This window comes from Patiria miniata, unplaced genomic scaffold (genome assembly GCF_015706575.1).
Source record: "Patiria miniata isolate m_02_andy unplaced genomic scaffold, ASM1570657v1 HiC_scaffold_27, whole genome shotgun sequence".
NCBI lineage: Eukaryota > Metazoa > Echinodermata > Asteroidea > Valvatida > Asterinidae > Patiria > Patiria miniata.
In genome coordinates this window covers 9,599,451-9,620,871 of record NW_024037066.1, presented here as the reverse complement: position 1 = coordinate 9,620,871, position 21,421 = coordinate 9,599,451, and the positions used below count along the sequence as shown (strand labels likewise).

Genomic DNA, 21,421 nt, shown 5'->3' with positions numbered 1-21,421 from the left:
GAAAAAATACATAAATTAGAAGCTATTTTGAACCACCTCAGCATAATATTGGAATGTTTGTATATAAACTTAAGTTTACTCCAGGAAACTCAGCATGATTTTTGCCGTGCAGGGTGAGTAAAAAGCACGCATCCCAAATGGCAGGACCAATTTTTTAAATAAGGTTTTGCCTGTAGCGCATTAAAATCTAGGATATAAACGCCCAATCAATAAGCTTTCTTTTAGTACAAGAATCATTCAAATCCCTTATGTTCTTTCTAAGTTACGGCATTTTAAATACAAACACCGTTTTAAAGTTCTGTCCACGGATCACAAAAAAGGTAAGTGTTCTTTCAGCAAAACGAAAGCAATTCACATACATCTCTATGAGAATTGTTTTCGTTTAGCTGAAAGAACACGACTTTTTGTGATCCGTGGACAGAACTTTAATACAGTGTTTGTGTTCCAAATGTCGTAACTTGAAAAGTACATAAATGATCTGAATGATTTATGTACTTAAAGAAAGTTTATTAATTGGGATTTCATATCCTAGATTTTGAAAGTGCTACATGCAAAACCATATTCAAAAAAATTGGTCCTGCCATTTGGAATGCGTTTGGTTTTACTCACCCTGTAGTGTCATGGGCGTCGCGAGGGGGGGGGGGGGCAAGGGGGCGCTTGCCCCCCCCCCCCCGAAAAGCAAAAAAAAGGAGGGGGGAAAAGAAAAAAGAAAAGAAAAAGAGGCGCGAAGTCATATTGGTGTAAATTTAATGGGTATGGGGGGCAAAATGTCCCTGCCCCCCTCTAAAACTGATAAATCGAGAATTTGTTGAGAAATACGGGATTTTTTTTGGGGGGGGGGATATGTTTTGCCCCCCTCTAGAAAATATCCTGGCGACGCCCAGTGTAGTGTTTATTTTTGAAGAACGAGAATTCAACAAAGAGCTCACAATTTACAGTCTGGCTGCTTTGCTTCTGTATTTCGGGCCATTCAGGGGTTTTTTGGTCGTATTATAAAAACAAACAATTAAATGGCTTTATGTTCAATTGTTCACAGCTTATGTTTTATTCAGAGTTGGCTAAATTGAGCCGCCAGCTTGCAAACGCTCGTTGTATTCACCTGGCCAAGAAATTACATAATAAAATTAAAATACTAAAACAGAGATTTTTACCGTTAAAACTTCACAGTCTGGTCCCGGGATATCATCGGCCAAGGCTTCCCGCCTCCTTTCTGCAGGTCGTAAGGACTGATCGGGACTCGTAATTTCATAAGGCATTTTCTATTATACTGTTCATTAAACTCCACGCTATATACTCTCACGTATTAACATTGGTCTTGTTCTTCCTTTGCGGCATTGTAACGAGCAGTGCAATTATTTCACCTTTCAGACAACCCTTTCGCCCTAATTGAACAGACGAGACTAATGGCCATTGCACATGCCGCCCAAATGATATAATTTTATTTCCATCAGCTAGTGCAAGAATCTCTTATTTTGGTAAACATCATGATTTTAGTGAAAACGACAGACAAAAACAGCATATGAATTCACGCCGGAGGTCGTTAGTGCAAATTATGGCTATTTATAGTTGTTTTGGCTCAAAGTAAAAAAAATATGTGATATCCCTAAAAGCCACTCCGTCAAAATTAAAATGTCACAATGCTGAATAATTGACAGCAGGTGGTTTTTTTAATGAGCGTTGTCATTTTACAAATGGTTGAAGTATATTCGCGCTTAAGACCAGCAAAAGTACATTTGGGTGTCATTTACATGGCAACAGATTAATTATTGAGAGCTCATCACGTTACAAGAAAAAAAGGGGGAAAAGGCGAATTTCCTTCTTTAGTGCGGTATATGGGGGTTATTTCCAATCTACGTAAATACAATGCTGCACGATATATTACCAACATGATGAGACCAAAAACCACGCAGCTGTTATTACAGAAATATGCTGGGCACAGAAAATATTTGCTTAGACAAATACAGCTTACCAGCCAAGATACCATGCAATGGATATTGCTGGAGACTGGTATCCATCTGAAATTTTCATTACAAAACAAATACCTTAGCACACAAATATCCTAAGCGATATATTCTTATGAAATTGGGTCCTACTTTGTAATTCTATTTGGCTCCAGTGCAATGCAATGACTGTTTTCATATACCATTAAGAGATGTGTAAAATCAGTCAACGTTAACATAAATAATTCTATTATATTTGGACTCACATAATTGTCAATTCAAAGTTCTCGACAGCGACATGTTCAAGACGTGCATTCCAAGGCAAGTGTAGATGTTTAATATTCCAATTATGTACAGCAGTAAAATTACACATAAACTCGGCAGATATCAGCGATTGAATTGTACATTTACAAATATATTTACACGACAGACGCAAGACCCTTCGTGACCTGTAAAGCCATACCAACTGATGTTAATACATTCTTAAATATTATTACCAACTACAAATAAAATCAACTTAAAATTCAATTTATCCTGAAATTTTAATAATAAATTCCTTACTTAATGGTCCAACACCACAGAAAGTGTACAAGCACAGAATATATTCATCCTGAAAAATTATTATTCAATATGACAGAGACCTCATCGCTTGTGACAAAAATAGCTCTACCGGCAGGGGCGGGGTTGTGTTTAAAGAAAGAGGGGGCACATGGTAAGAACCAGAAAGGTTTCAGTTGAATATTTCTTCGAGTTGGTTGTGGCTCGAAAGGTTTGCAGTTTTAGTGATCTATTGCCAGAACAAACGATATTTAGATCCGATTCCAAGAAATGGCATTTTGCCTCGTATTTAATGACACATATACCTTGCTATATGGGCTATGCACCCTCTTTCTTCAACAAACAGTTTCCCACAAGCCCCTTACCTTAATATTAAAAAACAACAATGACACTTCTGTATATTTGTACAGGACAAAAATATAGGCAATTTATCATTTACATTGACCCTTGGGGCCGTTATATTTAAACAATGTACCCCATACAAAGGGGGGAAATAGAAATAAACATTATGATGTCATACTTGACCTAAAAAAAAAAACTACTACCTAATACTACATTAAGTATTCTCATTTTGGATTTTTTAATAATTTTAATTTATGAGAACTTCCAAATTTCATTTAAAATACTTGTCAACGGTAATATTTGGCTCTTTTTGTCATTAACCGTCACACAATACAATCAATCATTTTTATAATGACAAACGTAAGGGTCTTTGATGTCAGGCTATCGCCAACCTCGCAAAGGTATCCCTTGTACGTTATTATGTTTTCCCCATGGAGAATTCAAGACGTGCTTTGAACCAGAAAATAACTGAGTGCCTACACGCACCTATAGGTTTATTCATCACAACTGCCCGTTTTTCACACTTCAATGCTCAAGTGTTTAGGGGACGTACCATTTTGATATGCTGGTTTTTGGTTATATTATTTAAGAAGGCATTTCAGCGAGCATCAGTGAACCAATATTGTCAAATGTATTTGTAAACTTGCTGTTGACTCTGAGTAAAATGGATATTGAAAAAAAATTCTAGCCGGCTTATACTATCGATACCGATACCACTTGGCTTTGACATATGAAGCTATTTTGCACATAGGGAACTGATGCTGCAAAACAGAGAAGACGATGTTCTATTTCAACAGCACAATAATGGAAAGGAGCAAAATAATGCGTAGAGATCGTGTTTACTGTTAGCCGGGAAGTCACTCACGTGAGGTTTCCGCGGTGTTGGCACGTTTCACCGTTCGGTCGGACCTAAATGTTCAGATCGGTAATTTGAATTCACGTATAAGCAACCACGCTCAAGAGTGAAGAACAATGTGAAAAGAAGTTGACTGATTAATGACATTGTTTGTACTTTGGATTTCGTTTCTCGGCAATGCTAAACACAAATGGTCTTTGTGTGGACATTTTTGTCAGGTAACCCCTCGAAAAGAATTCCGGTATAAAGTTAAAGAAGTATAGACAGAATAGCTTCAAGGTCTGTACAATGATACCAATTAGTGGTTTCATTGTAACGTATGCAAGTCTAATAATTTGAAGCACTTTTTTTTCCCGTGTGTAAAGATTTTCAAGTAGTCAACCTTTAATAGACATATTGTCAACAACTGAATTTGAAAACTTAATTTCAAGCGGCAGCTATATTTATGAGCGTGTGTCAATTGTTCTTGTGGCTATGCTGTTGGGGCGGTGACTGCTCTATGTTCCGACACCCCTATGTTCCGACAACCCGCGCATAAGACGTCACCGTTTTCACGAAGAGCCACATATGTCGATTTTGAAGAAAAAGTGTTTTCGAGATAATCGCAAAAGAAGTTTCTCATATTTTAAAACTGCCAAATATACCACTTTGCAACAACTTTGTGAAGCAAGGAAACCATCACACTATTCTGTGTGAGCTGAATTTTTACATGAACCCAGTAATAAGACTTAATTCAGCAGTTAATTAGTGAAAACTAATTAGTAAAGATATGTGGCTCTTCGTGAAAACGCAAATTCAGGTTTCCGACATATTGGCCCTTTCTGTTCAATGTGTAATTCCATAGGCGCGCGTGAGTACGCGCGCGCAGCTGAAAATGTAACAAAGATATGTGGCTCTTCGTGAAAACGCAAATCTCATTTGACCTACTTTTACGTATTTCCGTGCAATGGGTTTTGTACGCGTTCAAAGGGCCAAAATGTATGTGGCTCTTTGTGAAAACGCAAAATTCATTTATCGAGATTTTGGCCCCTTGCAACATTAATGTAACTTGGAAATTAATGATGTTTTGCTTACAAAAACATGTCAAAATGGTTAAGTACATTGTTTTAAAGCAAAATATTGAAAAAAATCAAAATCGAAAAATGGTAATTTTTGACATATGTGGCTGTTCGTGAAAACGGTGACGATTAGATTGTGTTACTCCCGGTAAGCGTTAGGGTTAGAGTTAGGGATAGGGATAGGGATAGTGAGCAGTCGGAACATAGGTGTGTAACCGTTGGGCAACCCATGAGGTAGGAAACACGAATGGGCAAGAGTGAAGGCAAACTATTTGTTACTCTTGTGTAAACAGTCCATTGCAGGTCTGAGAGAGTTTTTGGTGAAACCATAGAGCTATGGCCCAAACTAAGACTGTGCATTGATCTGACCGCGCGCTACAGCGCTATTTTGTTGTGAACATGGCAGTTGTAACGGGAACCATGCACATGATTTATCAGTGCACAACCGACTTTAGTATGTCATTCAACTGTCCTTTTTCAGATGGTTTTCGGACCACCTTTGATCCACGATTTGATAACAGCTCAGAGTTCTAGATTCATTTATACAACGCACTCAAACCCCCAAAATTTAACTTGTAGTGCTGGATCCAGAATGATGGATCAATTATATGAAAACATTCCCCTTTGCTGAGCGTGCCTTGAGAACCACGGCCAAACAAAGGACCCTTAGAATTGAAAAGGGCGAGAGGAAATGAGCATCGATATGTCCTAACGGTCTAGAGTGCCTGCCCTCGGCATTAATGATCCTGCCTTGATTGAGCTCCTTGAACGGCGTGCTGAGATTACCTCTGTGACGAGCTTACATTCGGAGGAAACACGCATGCGCGCGCAATAGCAGCGTGTGGGTTGCAGGAGTTAATAGCTGGGTGTGTGGTTTTTGCAGCAGTTAAGTCAGCATGGACTCGTATGAGCTCGTGGCATGGATTTGACGTTGCCCAATCATCGCAACACGCATGACATCCGCAGGCATCATTGATTGTTCAGATTGGAGGCAAGGTGGATTATTTCCTTGATTCTTGATCTGAGGTTAAAGTCGATGACACCGACTTAAGTCTTAAATTCTCTCAAGCTATTTTGTGTTAAGACGTCATTAAGACTAAATTGAGTGCCTTTGGACCTATACGCCCTTGGTATTTATGTAGCTTCGGGCATTTGACCGAAATGTCTCACATGGGCTAAGCACTATCCGACTATTTTGCAGGTCTTTCGTGCGCCTCCGTCTATGATGAACGATCCCATCCAATTATAGAAGAGGAAAATAAATATCGTACCATGCATGGTCAACCTAATTTCATCTTTCAGGCGAGGATACATTTTTAGCTCTCCATGGGGCTGTTCAAACACAATCGTCTATTTTTGTGCAAGGCCGGAAAAGAAAGACGTTTTGCGGGTCATGGAGTTCTATTTATACAACCGCATGTAATATTCATTGCATGCTTTCTTTATCTCCGCGTATAATCTGCACTAATTAATTGCACTATTGGAAGGAAAACGTACAAACAGGGTTTTGATGTATTGTTTGTTTGCACAATGTGGCATTCAACATCCCCTCCAGGTTGGGTAACCCTCATTATTGTGAACGAGTCCGCCGGGCCTTAAGTAAAAATCTGTTATTGCGTTCGTATTGCATATTTACCCTGTAAATTCTTTCCAAATTAAGTTATTGACGAGCGCCTGAGTGGGATGTGTGCAAATCTAATTTTGTCCCCCCACAAAAACTGATTTGGTCGCGTGTATACGTCGCTCGCAGCGACCATCGTGGCAGATTTACGGTGGAGGAAGTACGTTAATGCGGGGCCAAAAACGCTGGCAGGTTCTGTGCGCGTGTGCGGACTGACAATGCACGATGATGAAATCCATGAGTTTCTATAGAAAAGCACTGCTTGACAATTGCTCGCTTTGGGTCCGTTCAGATCATGCTCTATGGACCCATTAGTCTCAGTTTCCGTAGCGTGTGGTTTACGGGGCATATACGTGAAAGACGTTTCCTTTCCGCTCTTTACACTGTCAGACAGTGTAACAAAATCACCCGGGTTTTTCGTGTGCTTTGTCGCGCTCCTAAAAAAATCGCGACATTTAAGCGCTGCTATGCCATTCTCCATCACACATGAACCGAGAGAAAAAAACGGTTAGCTAAAAAAAAAATCTCTCATTTGCCGTTTCATGGCCTGCAGGCTCGAGTGACTATTACGCGCTCGATTTCGTGGAAGAAATCAAGGGTGAAAGGCGCTCCTGTGATTTGGCTAAAGTAGAATCCTGCCGCGCCAAAACCCGTTGTGTTTTTTGTGGGGGGTGCTGGAAGAAGGGTGATGGATCGATGGGGGTATACCGTGCAGCGCAGCGCTGGACGGTCGCAGATGTAGTCGTCGTCTGGTGGCTAAAGCCTGGACTGTGGATCGATCGAATTCTCACACCACGAGAATTCTCCCAGGGAACATTTCAGAGACATGCCTTTGGTAATCGAGCGTACGGGTCCACACTGCCCGGTTTTAAAGTGCACGACTTGGTGGGAATGATGTGGAATTGCACACGGAGTACATATCGAATTGAGTGCCCTTGATGTAATAATGCGCCCGAAGACGTGCGAATATTCTGTCAGCGATGTGTTTGACGTGGGCATTTTCCTTTCTCCTGAGGCAAAAGAGTGATTTAAAGTGAATGAAAATCATCATTTGAAATATGTGCATTAAAAAAAACCCTATGGCTTAGGATTTGCACATTGTGTGCACAATGTGCAACAGCGAACAGACACTGATGCGTTTCACCAAACAAATTAAGTTTTGAAGACAGCGAAGTCAAAGTACATTTCATTTTCTCCTGGCAAGTACAACCAAAAAATACTGCAGCTTAGTCATCTTTGCACTTTAATCATGCAACACAAGCAGCGCCCAAGCCGGTTCACTGGCCTTCGGCGTTTGCGATTTTCTAATTGCAATATGTGCCTTACCAAAGTCGGATTTGTGTGATGTACAATCGAGGTGCGTCGTAAAATTTCCATGTATTCTAGACACTCTCTACATGTATTAAGATTATGATTCTATAAGATTGAATGCATCCATTCCTAAATCTGAACTAGTATAAAGTGATTTTCTACCTTTATCGTCCTTTTAACGCAATAGGTTTATATTCCCGTCTTTGTCACCAAACCTATAGTCACTCAATCATCTGTTCGTTTGTCCGTCTGCCTTATCTTTTCGTCTGTGTCAAATGAAATATTAATCTCGGAGCTCGTCCTCGGACCCAGGCTCTTTACTTTCCCTTTAGGGAAATCTATGGCACATAGTCAATCGAGCTTGTGAAAACATCAAGAGACTTATTAAAGCAATATACTATAATTTGTGACGTCAGTGGTCTATATTTGTCCAGTAACGTCCAGTCCGTGGCTGTCAATCTGTCAGGAGAATAAATAAGTCAGTTTAGAAGGTTTTTAGCAACAAGAAATCCATTCAAGAATTGAGGAAGTTGATTACAAATACAATCTTGCGCGTCACACCAAACCCAGTTCGTATTACTGATTTGTCTTCAAAAAACAAACGATAAAAATATGATATTTTGTTCAGGCCTACATTTCAATTTGTCAGTCTTAAATGTCACAGGTCCTGGTCTTCTTTGGTTTCAGTTCTTATGTTTAAATTTAATTTAATATCAATATTTGATATTCTTCAGTTTTATTTTCAAAACAAGAAGAAAGGAAAATGCAAAACGCACCCGTAAGGCGTGAAACTAGAAACTTCAGCGTGGCTGTCTATGTTTCCACGGGATGGATTTTTCCGAGACCGTATCGTAGAGCCAGATATTTTTTTTATTATTTTTAAAGATATTTTTAAGAGAATAGCTATACCCGAGCAGCTTCAATCTACGTTTTCCAATCATTCATTGATGAGGATTAGAAAGTAATAGCCGTCAAAGGTCATAAAAAAAAGCTTTTGAAAAATAAAAACTGCTCGTTTGTCGACCCGGTCATTATCCTTTTCCTGCCAAATCGGGGTGTTTTTTTTGTAAAGCCTGCTTTCCAATTGACAGTTGACAGCAATTCCGAACCCGTTGGATTATAGGCGAGAGCTGGCCCCTAGGGAAGAGGAACTCACACGATCGTGTGAAGATATACCCGGTGCCATGAAAAGATACCCCGCCATAAAACAAGAGAGAAAACACAGAGCTAGCGCGTTGGATAACGCGAGGGGTTCGGGCCTAGATTTCTCTGTAATGATGTTGTTGGGTCCGGTGCGAAATGTTCAGGTGCCTTGATTTCCACAGCTCTGTCTGTGTCGAATCGCCGAATCTTTTTACACGAATAACATTATAACCTACTTGTGGTTTGCATCACTAAAAGTTTTTTAAAAATTGGATCGTGAAACGAAACTCTTTAAGGCAAACTTCAGCCAAGTTTGGTGATGGTGCATGGGTCAAATAATCCGCAGACCGGAAAAATACGATCACAAATACCTTATTAGAGAAATCATTTCGTCTATTTTCAACCCAATTCTGGTATCTAATGACGTCATGATGACGTCACAAATAGATTAAAATCAGGTCATATTTTATTTCAAATTTATAGTTCTACCGGCATTCAAATTCCATATAAATCCATCAATTTTAAATCTTTGAACAATAAAAGACAAATCCCGATAGCAGGGTCTGGCCAGGGATAGGCAAAAGTTGTTTTTAAATGTCTTTAAGAGATGTGCCCTCCCAAACCTCTTGAAACTAAGGGTAAAGTGACTTCCAAGACAAAAAGGTTTATCAAAATATGCCTTACAACCATGAAAATCATCATCTACTTCATTTGGCTCATTCGGCATATTTGTTTGAACATCCACATTTGTTGGAAGTTCGGGGTTCAAAACATGAAACAGACTGGGGAACATTTCTCTGTTATGGTACTCGTAATAGTAAAAGAAATAGGAATGATCAGACCGAGGTTATACATGAAAGTCATCGCGTATGTGGACGATGGTGGGCGGCGATTGATGCATAACGCGGATGTCTTCCCCCGGGGACAAGTCCTCCGAGCGTCTGCTTCGTGTAAGAGGGGTGAGAACACGAAGACTTCAATAAGACACGGATGACAGCTGATAAGATTTGCTACTCCGTCTTCAAGTGTCATGGTGCGCGTTGTTAGGTGCAGAAAAACGCTAACTTTTCCCAGGGACTAGGGGGGGGTGGGGATATTTCTCGGCACAGGTAAGGTGGTGCTGACTAGTTTTTTCAGAGTAGGTAATTTATAGACCAATCGATTCAAGCTGTGAAGTTATCCTTGGTTTCATAAATAAGGCCCCCTTTAACAACAGATTTAGCCCCAGGATTGAAAGCACAATAGGTTGACTCCCTAATATTAGCATTTCTGAACTTTGTAGTCCATTTTTTAAAGCCAACTTTGATTTTGTTTTAATCCAACCAGACAACATTACCTGAATGTCCTTAAAGTACTGAGATATAAAACATTTGCATTTCTGTGGTATTTTCATGGAATAAGAATAAATTGAATGAATTAATCGAAACGCTTTGTGTTTGCATTTCGTAAGTGTTCAAGTTACCTGTCAAAAAAAAGAATTCTTTAGGTATTATTCACTTCCCCCTAAACATTATGTCCAAGTTGTTTGTTGCGATTCCAATAATTGTTTGAGTGGCTCGAACGTCCGGACAATGCTATTTTCGCATTTCCCGTCAACTAGCTTCATATATAATGATCATGAAGCGCAAACGGGCGGACTACAAACTCCTGAAGAACAAATTGCCCTCACGGAGTGAATTCTGGACTCATTGATGGTTGCCCAAGGCAATGCTCTTACACCCGCGGAGCTTTTCAAAAAATGGCAATTCCCATGACGAGGAACACCGATACGAAACGATAATGTGGCACGCTCTGCGCGATTGCTTAATGTCAGACGACCATGTGATGAAAAGACCTTTTTTCATAACGGGGGAAAAAAATTGGCCTAATTTTCTGTCCTCCTTCGGATGCGCTTGAGCCTCGCTGGCACAATTACTCGACGTAGATTAAGCGTGGTGTTACATGCAATGTTGACGTTCAAAAGTCGAGGTACTGATGTTACACAACCTGTCGTTGTGCTGAAAGGAAATTAAAAATCAACAGACGGAATATGGCGGTTCGTGTCCATTTATAGATCCAATTTGTCATTGACTTTAAGTAGATCATTCATGTTTATTTTAACCTCGTTTTTGCTCCTTCTCTTTGTGTCAGACCTCCCCCCCCCCGATCTTTTGAGCCAAATACAGCACGTTTTTCTAGGTTAATGTAAGACTTACTGAACCGTGATGCTATAAATTCCGCGTCATGTCTCCAGCCCGGCCTTGTGTTTGACACACATAATTACAAAAGAACTACCAAAATTAAAAACGAACCGCAATGTTGTATAGGCAGTGCGTAGTAAATGATGCAGCACCGGTCTGATTAAATTGAAACCGTCAGTTTCACTGTCTGCTTAAGAATAGCCAGTAAACAGTCGCTGTGTTTTATTTATCGCACTGCCATTTCCATGGCAACTAGTAAACACTGTCTGGCCCATTTAAAGGTTAATTCTGAAACGGCAACAGTAACTCTTCGTCTCGGTATATACAAATACTGCCGGCAGGTCTGGTCAGAAATTTGGAACATTACCGTCTTGAAATGTTAGCCCATCCTGGAGTTGTTTGGTTTTCCAATGTAAACCTTATCGACGTCTCCATTTACCGTAATTCATGTGCTGAGATGAAATGTATCCGTTGTAGGTATTGATTTCACGAACGAGCGGATGTAGTTAACAGCATTTGATTTCCGAAATGAATATTAAACGAGTAACGGCATAGGAACAGACTGTCAGTAATTTTTATCAACATGAAAAAAAAATATCCAAAACTTGTTTGCATCAGTTTGTTAATCATGATTGACAAGGTCGGGAATATAATCTTAAAACAATTTATACTCCTTTTTGTTAAAAAAAAAAAAAAAAAAAAAAAAGGGAAAAAAAACATTTGATTGTGTGGGTTTCTACAGCGTGCGTCAAATTGAACTGATATGAAAAAAAATATTCTGCCTGAGCAGGTGCACGTACAAAATGTAATAAAAGAACCCATTTATTTATATGAGGGTGTCATAGGAATGACTCTTACGAACATCTAGCAATAAATCAGAAGGGGCAAAATGCACTTTGAAGACTTAGCCTTGAACATAACAAGCAGCAGCGACGTCCCAGCAAACACATTTCAATTTTGAGCGATTCTCTGAATGTCGCCTTTGATTCCCGAGGTCATGAATCTGCCTCTCCATACCTAGCCGTGAGTGTTTGATCAAAGTGCAGCAACACAGCATGGTATTTTGAGGACGCTATTTGATTTTCTATCTCTCTCTTTCTTTTTAACTTAAGTGAATCAAGGGCCTGCCCTGCGCCTGTGTCAATATTTTTGCTTCATGAGTATCTCCACTTTTGACAGTTTCAAAAGGCAGATGTCACAAATCCGCGCGGGCTGGTCTACAACGTTGCTATGGCAACGCACATTATTTCAGTTTAAAGTAATGAGTTGCCGTATAAACCTGTAGCGTTGAGACCGTTTTGTGAAGTCAACGTTTTCATTGTCATGTTTACGGGGGAATCAATTAGTCCGAGGGTTCACAAACGAAAGGACACCAAGTCCAAGTGGTATCGGCATGATTTTTAGGTTGCAGGTTCGAATCCCGTTCATGTCAGTTTCTTGGTTCAACCGTGTTTTTATTCAAACAAAGTTGACCTATTCTCGTAATGGTTTATATGATCGAAGGTATCACTTTTGTTCCAAATTTGTGATCACATTCGAACAACCCTAGCTCTAATATCTCACTGACACTGTGTGAAATGTACGTGTGCGGTCATTGTGTTCGAATCCAGCAGGCTATTTCGGATATTTAATGTCCATGGGCAAGACAAACGCCGCAATAATTTTCATGCAACATAATACAAGGGCAATTAATTTTCTTAACAGGTGATGCTATAGCTGTACGTGAGAAGGACCGATAGGCTCACCAATGATAAAACTTACTGTTCAGAGAAGTAGGGGTTTTAAGTTTGCCTTCACATTACTGTTCGCGGGAAAATGTTTCGATAGTGCAGTTTTAAAGTCGTACAAATGCCGGCTATACGATCATAGTTCAATGTTAGATAATCTGGGTGCTTCTGTCCTGCTGCTCCCTGCATTCGTGGAACAGTGAGAGCTTCAACGAACGTCCCCGAATAAGGAGTCGTTAGAAAATCGCTTTAAACCATAAATCATAAAGAGAAGGCCTCAATATCAATACTTTGATTGTGATATACTTCATGGTGCGGAAACACACAGTAAGATATGGCAAGCTAAAATTATAGGCAATCTAGTCTCATGAACAAAGTTTTGCACCTTTCACAAAAGCGAAAGAAAAGTCCCTCGAAATACCACAGTGTGTCATGGATGACAATAACGACTTCTGTGCTGATTGTTTTAGATAAATTAAGTGAAAGGGATCTGTACCCTGAAACTTAGTCTTTAATATTGGGATTAACGTCTTTGATTTCAACATTTGTTCCTTCAAAAATATGCTTAAGTATACAGGCATTGACTATTCGTTTTTATTTCACTGGTTCATGTTTACAGCTATTGCAAGGAACCGTTCTTAAATATCACCTGACGAAATAAAGTTGCTTTATGTTTTATATCAATATTCACTACTAACCTCATTTCAAGTCGGTAAATTGGCCCCGCTATTCGTCTCGATGGAAAACCTTGGACTTGAAATCGATTTAAATGCTGAGCAAGAGCGTAGAAGCTTGAGAGAGAGTCTGAGCCTAGACCGATGACCGTTTATGGTAATTAAAAATAAATACTCGTCGGTGGAGGACCCCAGACGGCGTCCGCTTGCTCGCTGGCTGACAGTAAATCGTTAGTCTCATCTGGCATGCTGGCTTTCCCGCTCCACTTGAGTTGTGTGTTTCTTCTCCGGCGTGCTTGAAAAGGGATCGCGGTCTCCATCTCAAGGGCCTTCCGTTGACTATCTGTTCGAGAAGTTTGCCCGAGTGAGGACGCACTGGTTGCTTTAGGATGTCACCTGTGGAGTTCGATTTTGGAGTTTGTGTTCGTTTGTTTAGTCACTGCAGTGGTATTCATAGCTTTTTCAGTTTTGTTACAGAATGCACAAAGTATTGTTCAGCTGTGCAGTTTTCCACAAATAGTTAAGTTTGAGACAATAGTTATAGTTAAATTTAAACAGTAATTCGAGAAGAAATTAAGCCGATGCAAGTTTGTTGAAAAATAGTTCTATTTACAATTTCGGGGGAGGATTTGATCACTTGGTTTCACGCAATAGCGATTGCCGGTCGTTCCATCTGTACCTGAACTAGCTCACCGTTCCTTGGGTAGTTGGACTCAGATATAGCTGAGGTGACAGCGGTGGCCGTCAGTGGGTACTGATTGTTCGTCCCGGAGACATTCTCATCGTCCCCTTCATCGTCGTGCAAGCGGAACCGGCCGCCTTTTTTCTTGGGTTTACCCCGTCCGCCACTCTTACCGAACTTCCAGCGGCTTGCGTGCGAGACCAGACTGACATCGCCCTTGCCGTCTCTGTGGCAGCACCACGCCTTCTGGAAGCTCTTACGGAAGTTGTCACTCAGGAAGGCGTAGAGGAGGGGATTGACGCAGCTGTTGACGTAGCTCAGTCCCATACACATCTCTGTCACGATCAAGGTGCCCGACCACGTACGGAAGTCTTCCCAGTAGGTTGTCATGAACCTGCAAACGTAGAAAGGCCACCAGCACACCACAAAGGTAATGATGACAATCAGGACCATCCGGTTGACTTTACGTGACTTCTCAGGTTTACCGGTCTTCTTGTTCATGTCTCTCAGGCGGGTCATGATACTGGCGTAGCAGGCGACGATGACGACTAGCGGCACCACAAACCCCACCACGAAGAAATAAATCAGTAGATACCGACTCATGGCTACAGCCTGGCTCCGTTCGAAGGTCAGAAAGCAGTAAGATGGGTGATCTTCGTTTGCCTCGTGGTACTGGGTGAAATGGGTGATGGGGATCGAAGCCAGGATGGATAAGACCCAGATGCTGGAGTTTACCGCGGTGGCCACGCGGAGATTCCGGAAAGAGCGTGATTTCATGGCGTGACACACGGCTACGTAGCGGTCAACGCTCATAGCCGTCAGGCAAAACAAACTGATGAACATATTCATACCGTCAACGCCAAACACCACTTTACACAAGAAGGCGCCGAAGACCCACCGTTGGTCCAGGAAGCTAGAAACGGCAAGGAAAGTCAGGAAAGTTACAAAGAGAGCGTCGGCCACGGCAAGATTCAAGATGTAACAGTTGGTGACAGTCTTCATCTTGGCGTAGCGGAGAACCACAAAGATGACGGTGCCGTTACCTGCAAGACCAGCCACCGTGATGAGTAGGTACAAGGAACCCATGACTATACCGGCGATACGGCGTGCATTGGCATCGGGATCCGGACCCCCGTAGTAGTAGGATGAAGACGACTCATTGTTATCTGTGTCCCACCCTGTCTCGCTGATCGGAACAAGGCTGGTGTACGTCTCAGTCACTGTCGCCTCCATCGCATTCGTAAGTCACTCTGAAAAATACCTTTTTTCAAATAATATTTTGGAAACAGAATGTGTCCCTCTTCAAGATGTAAGAAGAATCTGAGACGATCTGACGACTTGGAGGAGATGTACAGGTCTTAGAAGTTGTATCAGTTGCTTATCTCTCGCAGGGCGGAAACACACCGATTCTCGTGTTTCTCCTCCGCGGCGACACAAAACATTTGCGGCTTGGTTATCAAGTCATATGTCGGCAGTCATTCTGCGCTCGCAACCTCCAGCTAGCCGCAAAACATGTCGGCATATGCAAGCAATGTCCCTGCCTGTGATGGTTATGTACCACGGTGCACATCACTGTTGTGGTATATGTGGTACTCCGCATACAGCACTGTCATCAACGATTGTTGGTGGGTGATGCGATGAAGTAGCGCCGCCACTGCTCGCCACGCGCAGGCGCGTGGTAGGCACGATCGGCTGCGTGCTATTAACGGCCCCATCGTTCATTCGGTGACCGTATACTCGTACACGTCTGCCGTCATTAGACCGAGCCGTCCCCGCTGGCTATTTGCTAGCTTGGTCCGCCGTTAACCAATAGGCCTCATTCTTTAATGATGAATCCTGGTAGTAGTTCAGATTGTGTGTCACTGTCAAACGATCAGATATAGTTAAAAATAAAATAAAAACTCCGAGAGTTGAACAACAAGGAAAAAAAGGATATACTGTTCACGTAAGTCCGAAAGGATTTGACATTCCATCCAACCATATGCTGAAAACACGGCTATTTTGAAGGGGCCTATTTGGTACGACTCTGCGTCGTACATCCAGCTGTCTGAATCACGCGGTAAATTGCGTGGACTTTTCCCCGCCAATTTCCCCCACAACACTCAATTTAATTGCCGCAAAAGGTCACTGCGTTTACCATAGCCTTTTATCTAATTCCCGGTTGTTTTATGCGGAAGTCGTCGGAGTGATTTCCACGGTAATTAAATCAAGCAAGGGCTGACAAACAACAATATCGCCCATAGGTTATGAAAAAAAGAAAGGTGGTATATGTACTCTTAATGAGAGTACGACTAAGCTCAGGTATCTTATTGAGCCAATATGATTAATTTTTTTGCATATTTAACCAATTCAGAAATCGTTAATTGAAATATTTTGCAAGATTTTATTGATATTGTAAAACTGTTTAATTGTATTCAACTCAGTATTTTTTTTATACTGATTAACAAGAAAAAAGGCAGAAACACGTTTGGATGTAACAAGTCCACGGCATATTCAAAACAGAGACTCTTTCGAAACGTACCGTTGCTTGGCTTACGTAAGAATATCTATAGCCGGAAGTTGACGGAGTAACGTTCCATTCAAAAGGACAATTCATCCAATGGCCGATGAACCAAAGTCATATCCAATGATCCAACCTCAGACAACCCTAGTTGCGCCCTCTATTGGTAAATGTTCCGTTATCCGTCAACTCCACAATTACGAATGGGGAATGTATTATTTTTGTTTTCTCTGAACCAGTGCCAAACAAAAATGACAACAAATGTTACTAAATTTTATTCACGAGTTGAAAAGAAAGTCATTGAGAAACAAAGTATCTGATATTCGTAAACTTGAACTTATTCAAATACTCCGGGTATCAATCCTATATCGTATATCGATTGTGTATATGTACATTGTGAAATTTAGCTTCAACGCTAATGACGTTCATCTGGGAAACGGGCGAGCTGGTGAGCCACACCTTTTCACATTCTCTGCTTTAACTCTCGCGAGAAAAAAATAACAGTGAGGGCGCGACGTGACAATCCTGATCAGCAGGCATGCCCCCCCCCCCCCCCCCCCCTCAGATCCACCAACGTATTTGTCCGCCTTAATTGAGCAGCCTGTATCGCCCCAAGAGCCTGAGCGGGACTGCTCTTTTCTTTTAGCGGGACTTTGCGCGTAATACTTCAGGGTGATAGGTTAGTTCAACGCCCGGCTGAGTAAGTCTGGCTGGCCGGCTGTAATCTTCCCGCCAAAAGAACCCTCGAAGATTGGATCAGCATATAGGGGCATCGATTCTCTCACTCGCTCTGACCCTGGGGTACACTTTGATCCCCACCGCTCTTTTTATTGGATCGATGCCACTTCACGCGATCCTTCTCGTCGCTGCGCTGTCTTGTTTTTTTTTTATCTGAATCTAATGACTCTCGAGCCGATGAATCGGCCAGTTTTTGTTTGTGTATTTCCAGCTAATCGAAGAAGTCATATCTGCAGACAGCGAATGAATACAAACACCAATGATGTGCAGGGTGTTGATTTGCCCGCTTCCGTTTGTGACTGACGCCATAATGGATCAATCGACCGGACTTGCAGGAGCACGTGCCAAGTGATTTACTCAACCCTCGTAAGGTGGCGAAAACTCGATAAATATTGTAATCAGAGGGGAGATCAACAGACCTTTTTTTGTAATGCCAACTTTTTGGCGCCAATTTCTTTATAAGTGAATTCGAGCTAGACTACTGAAATTGAATTGACCGTTTGCGTAGAATCAGAGGAGATCTCAAGGGAAATACAACATTACAATAACAAGCCAACTTCGGTCACACGTCCAAGCAAGCCGATATGTCGACTAACAGACATACGGCTATTTTGGCAATAGGTGATGAACATACGCCCTATAGCAATGATGCGTTGTCCCAATGTCGGTAAAACGGCAGAATGGTCGCGGTCGGCCTGCCAACGTCCTGCCGAAGTTGGCAATAATTATGTATGCAACCTGACGCCGGCCCGCCAATGTTCTGCTGGCGTTGATAAAAACAGTGGGTATATACACATTTTCCGTCAGTCAGCCAACGTTGGGCCGACGTCGGCAAATAGTCTGTATCTTCGACGTCGGTCTGCCAACTTTTGCCGAATGGTTGACGATAGGTATGGTTTTGACGTGGGCCTATATATATTTTTAAGTCGGCCTGTCAACGTTGAAGATCGGTATGAATTTTGATGTTGGCTTACGATATCCAACGTTGGTCACATAACGTCGCGCCAATATTTGTCATCCGCCGTTGGCCAATCAACCGTCGAAATACGTCGGCCCAAACTTTGCTGAAAGAAGAAACGTCGCACCAACGTCGCGTAGTTGGCCTAACGTTGAAAAAAAAATTGTCGGGCCGACGTTAAGCCGACGCGTTGGTGTTAACGTTGGTCCGTTTAGTTGGACAAATTACGTCGGTCCAACGTTTCATGCCAACGTAGGACCAGTGGCCAGACAAACGTCCGATGATCGCGAAGCTAACGTTGGCCAAATGGCACAGCGCTCAATGGAATAGCACATCAAGCATTACAAGCATTGGATGACTGAACTCAGTCAAGGGCGGATCCAGGGGGGCCCCCCCAAAAAAAAAAAACGAAACCAATTTTTTTTTTTTTATGTGACAACGCAATAAAGGCAGGCAATGAGTACACCACCATCTTTTCCTCAAAAAAAAAATTGGTTAAAGTGGTCAGAAATTGCCTCAGATCGCACCACAGAGCATCTAGAATCCAAAAAAATTTTCGGGGCCCTTAAGCGGGCCCCGAAACCCACGCCGTAATTTTTTTGACCCACTTTTTGGGGAGACCAACATTTTTTTGGCCCCCCCCAAAAAATTGTGTTCTGGATCCGCCCTTGAACTCAGTTGGGGACCGTAAACATTGCAACAGTAGCAATTGAGACGACGGTTGGTATATCACACCAAACAGTGTTAATTTTACACCGCAGTTTCGCAGTGTAGTGCTTGTGTTCTTGAGCACGACATTGACCGCAATCGTATCTCCTTTAGAATGTTTAGGATTGTTTGAAATAGTGCCGTTTTATGGGTCAATTAATGGACCTTTTAATAGATACTCCCCTAAAGGCGGTACAACGTGTGTCTTGAAGGGCAACAACAAGTGCATGGGAACAAACAGTTCCGTAACTGCCAATCAATCTTGGATAATAAATGAAGTGAAAAGCATTGAACAACTGAAGCAATAATTATGAATTTAAAAGCGATAAATTGAAAAACAGGACATTGTATGTATTCATACAGAAAGACAGTCATGTCATTCCAGCAGACTGGAAGGCTAGCCAAGTGTTTGCAGCTTTCATCCTGGCACTTAAAAAGTAATAAATGACATCCTTCTTAACAACTGGAAGCAAAGATCGGTGGTAGCTATCCATTTATTGTTGCATATAAATGACGTCAAGAGCAACGATTTCAGTAGATGGGGAAAAAGACACGATTTTCATATAATAGGTATTCATACAGCCGGCCACATTCCGCCAGAGGGGAAAGGCCAGCCAAGTGTGTGTAACATGATTGTAATACTGCTTTTACAAATAAATTAAATATTGCTGATATGTAAGTTTCATTGTGTTTTGTTTTGTTCCTTCTTTTCTTCTTTCATCCCTGCATGTTTGTGTGCACCCCCATGTTAATGTATGTACCTCTGTCATTTCTGTTTTAGCCTCTGAAGAAGAACTTGCTAAGTTCGCAACGTCAGGCCACATTAATTTTTAATTTATATATTTCAGGTCCACCCAGTCAGTAAGCAGTTTGCAGCAGTCTTACTTTTTTTCATGTTTCAACTTCTCTGTTGCAGTATCCCTTCGTGGTGATCCTCCTTGCTGATATGTAAGTTTCATTGTGTTTTGTTTTGTTCCTTCTTTTCTTCTTTCATCCCTGCATGTTTGTGTGCACCCCCATGTAAAGGTATGTACCTCTGTCATTTCTGTTTTAGCCTCTGAAGAAGAACTTGCTAAGTTCGCAACGTCAGGCCACATTAATTTTTAATTTATATATTTCAGGTCCACCCAGTCAGTAAGCAGTTTGCAGCAGTCTAACTTTTTTTCAAATAAATTAAATCTTAGATTACAGTTCACTTCTTCTGTAACATTTTGCAAATCAATATGACAATAACATGCAAGTTTTAAATGCTTGACGACATGAGAGCTTCCATTTCAAAATCTTCTGATTTGTTTTTTTCGATGTCTGTTTGCATCCACGAACCTCGCGTTTCGGTCCGATTGCAAAATGCTATTCAAAGTGTCGCCTTCTGTATTATTCAACGTGCCATTAGAAATTTTATCACCCAACAAATCAAGAAGAGGCGTAATGAGTTGAATAAATAAGTGCGTCGATTTAAGGCGTCCTGAGATCGCTGTGTGCTGGATTTGTCACTCACGGAAACACGCATGCGTGGTTGGTAAGTAGTTCCAACAGGGGTACCTTTGTGTGTATAATGCAAATCATTTCAAGCACGATTGAATTTGCTAATATGACACTATCGTAGCATGACGGGGGTGTAGATCTCACTATGGACTACTCTACCGAGCAGAGTGCCTTCACTTGGATAACGATTTATGATTACGTGTAGGCCTATTGAAAAAAACCGTTAGATACATGCAAACCATTGCGGAGTTATTCCTGTGATGAACTTGGTTTTAAGGCAAAAGCGCAAGCGTGGTCAGGTATGACTTTGTCAACCCCCAAAAAAACTTAGTGCAGATGGATGGATACAATTTCATCACCAATTCAACGTCGGCACGCTCCAATGGCTTTTCAGTCCGACACCAGGATTATAGGAGGGCGGTTTTGCACAATCCCGTCAAAAATAAATGAAGCAGCAACTACAGTCGCATTAGTTATTCTTAGCCCGCTGAATACGTTAAGAATCTTTGAGCTCGTCTAACATTTATGAAGGCGAGTTTTGTTTTAATATGTATAGCATTTGCATGTTATTGCTGACTTTTCTGAGTTTGGCAATGAGTAGGGTACAGCTCAAAAAGTAATTTACGGTGACACAAAAAAAGGCCCAGCAGCTGAACATCTTAGCTCGATTTCTGAAATGTGTTTTCAGATTATGTTAGCTCTCCGTGAGATTTTGGGCTTTGGTAATGACTTTTGACAACTTTTAGGTATACTTAGTGTCAAAAGTTTTTGATGTGTTATAATAGGAATATGAAGGTGGGATATTTGCAGACACTTGTGGTTTGACTCATGGTTGACATTCTACGACGGGGTATATTACACTCTATTGACCCGGAGTAGGTTATTTGGCCCAATACTTTTCTGGGTCGAAAATGACACTTTTCCTTGTCATAATGACACT

The 21,421-nt window shown here is 41.4% G+C and overlaps 1 protein-coding gene across 1 annotated transcript; it reads right to left on the bottom strand.

Moving 5' to 3' along the window:
* Positions 1-12,433: 12,433 nt before the first annotated feature.
* On the bottom strand, positions 12,434-15,630 carry LOC119734209 (somatostatin receptor type 5-like). Its single transcript, XM_038207566.1, has one exon. The coding sequence runs from the start codon at positions 15,323-15,325 to the stop codon at positions 14,054-14,056; it is 1,272 nt and encodes a 423-aa protein (XP_038063494.1). The 5' UTR covers positions 15,326-15,630; the 3' UTR covers positions 12,434-14,053.
* Between the last annotated feature and the right edge of the window lie 5,791 nt (positions 15,631-21,421).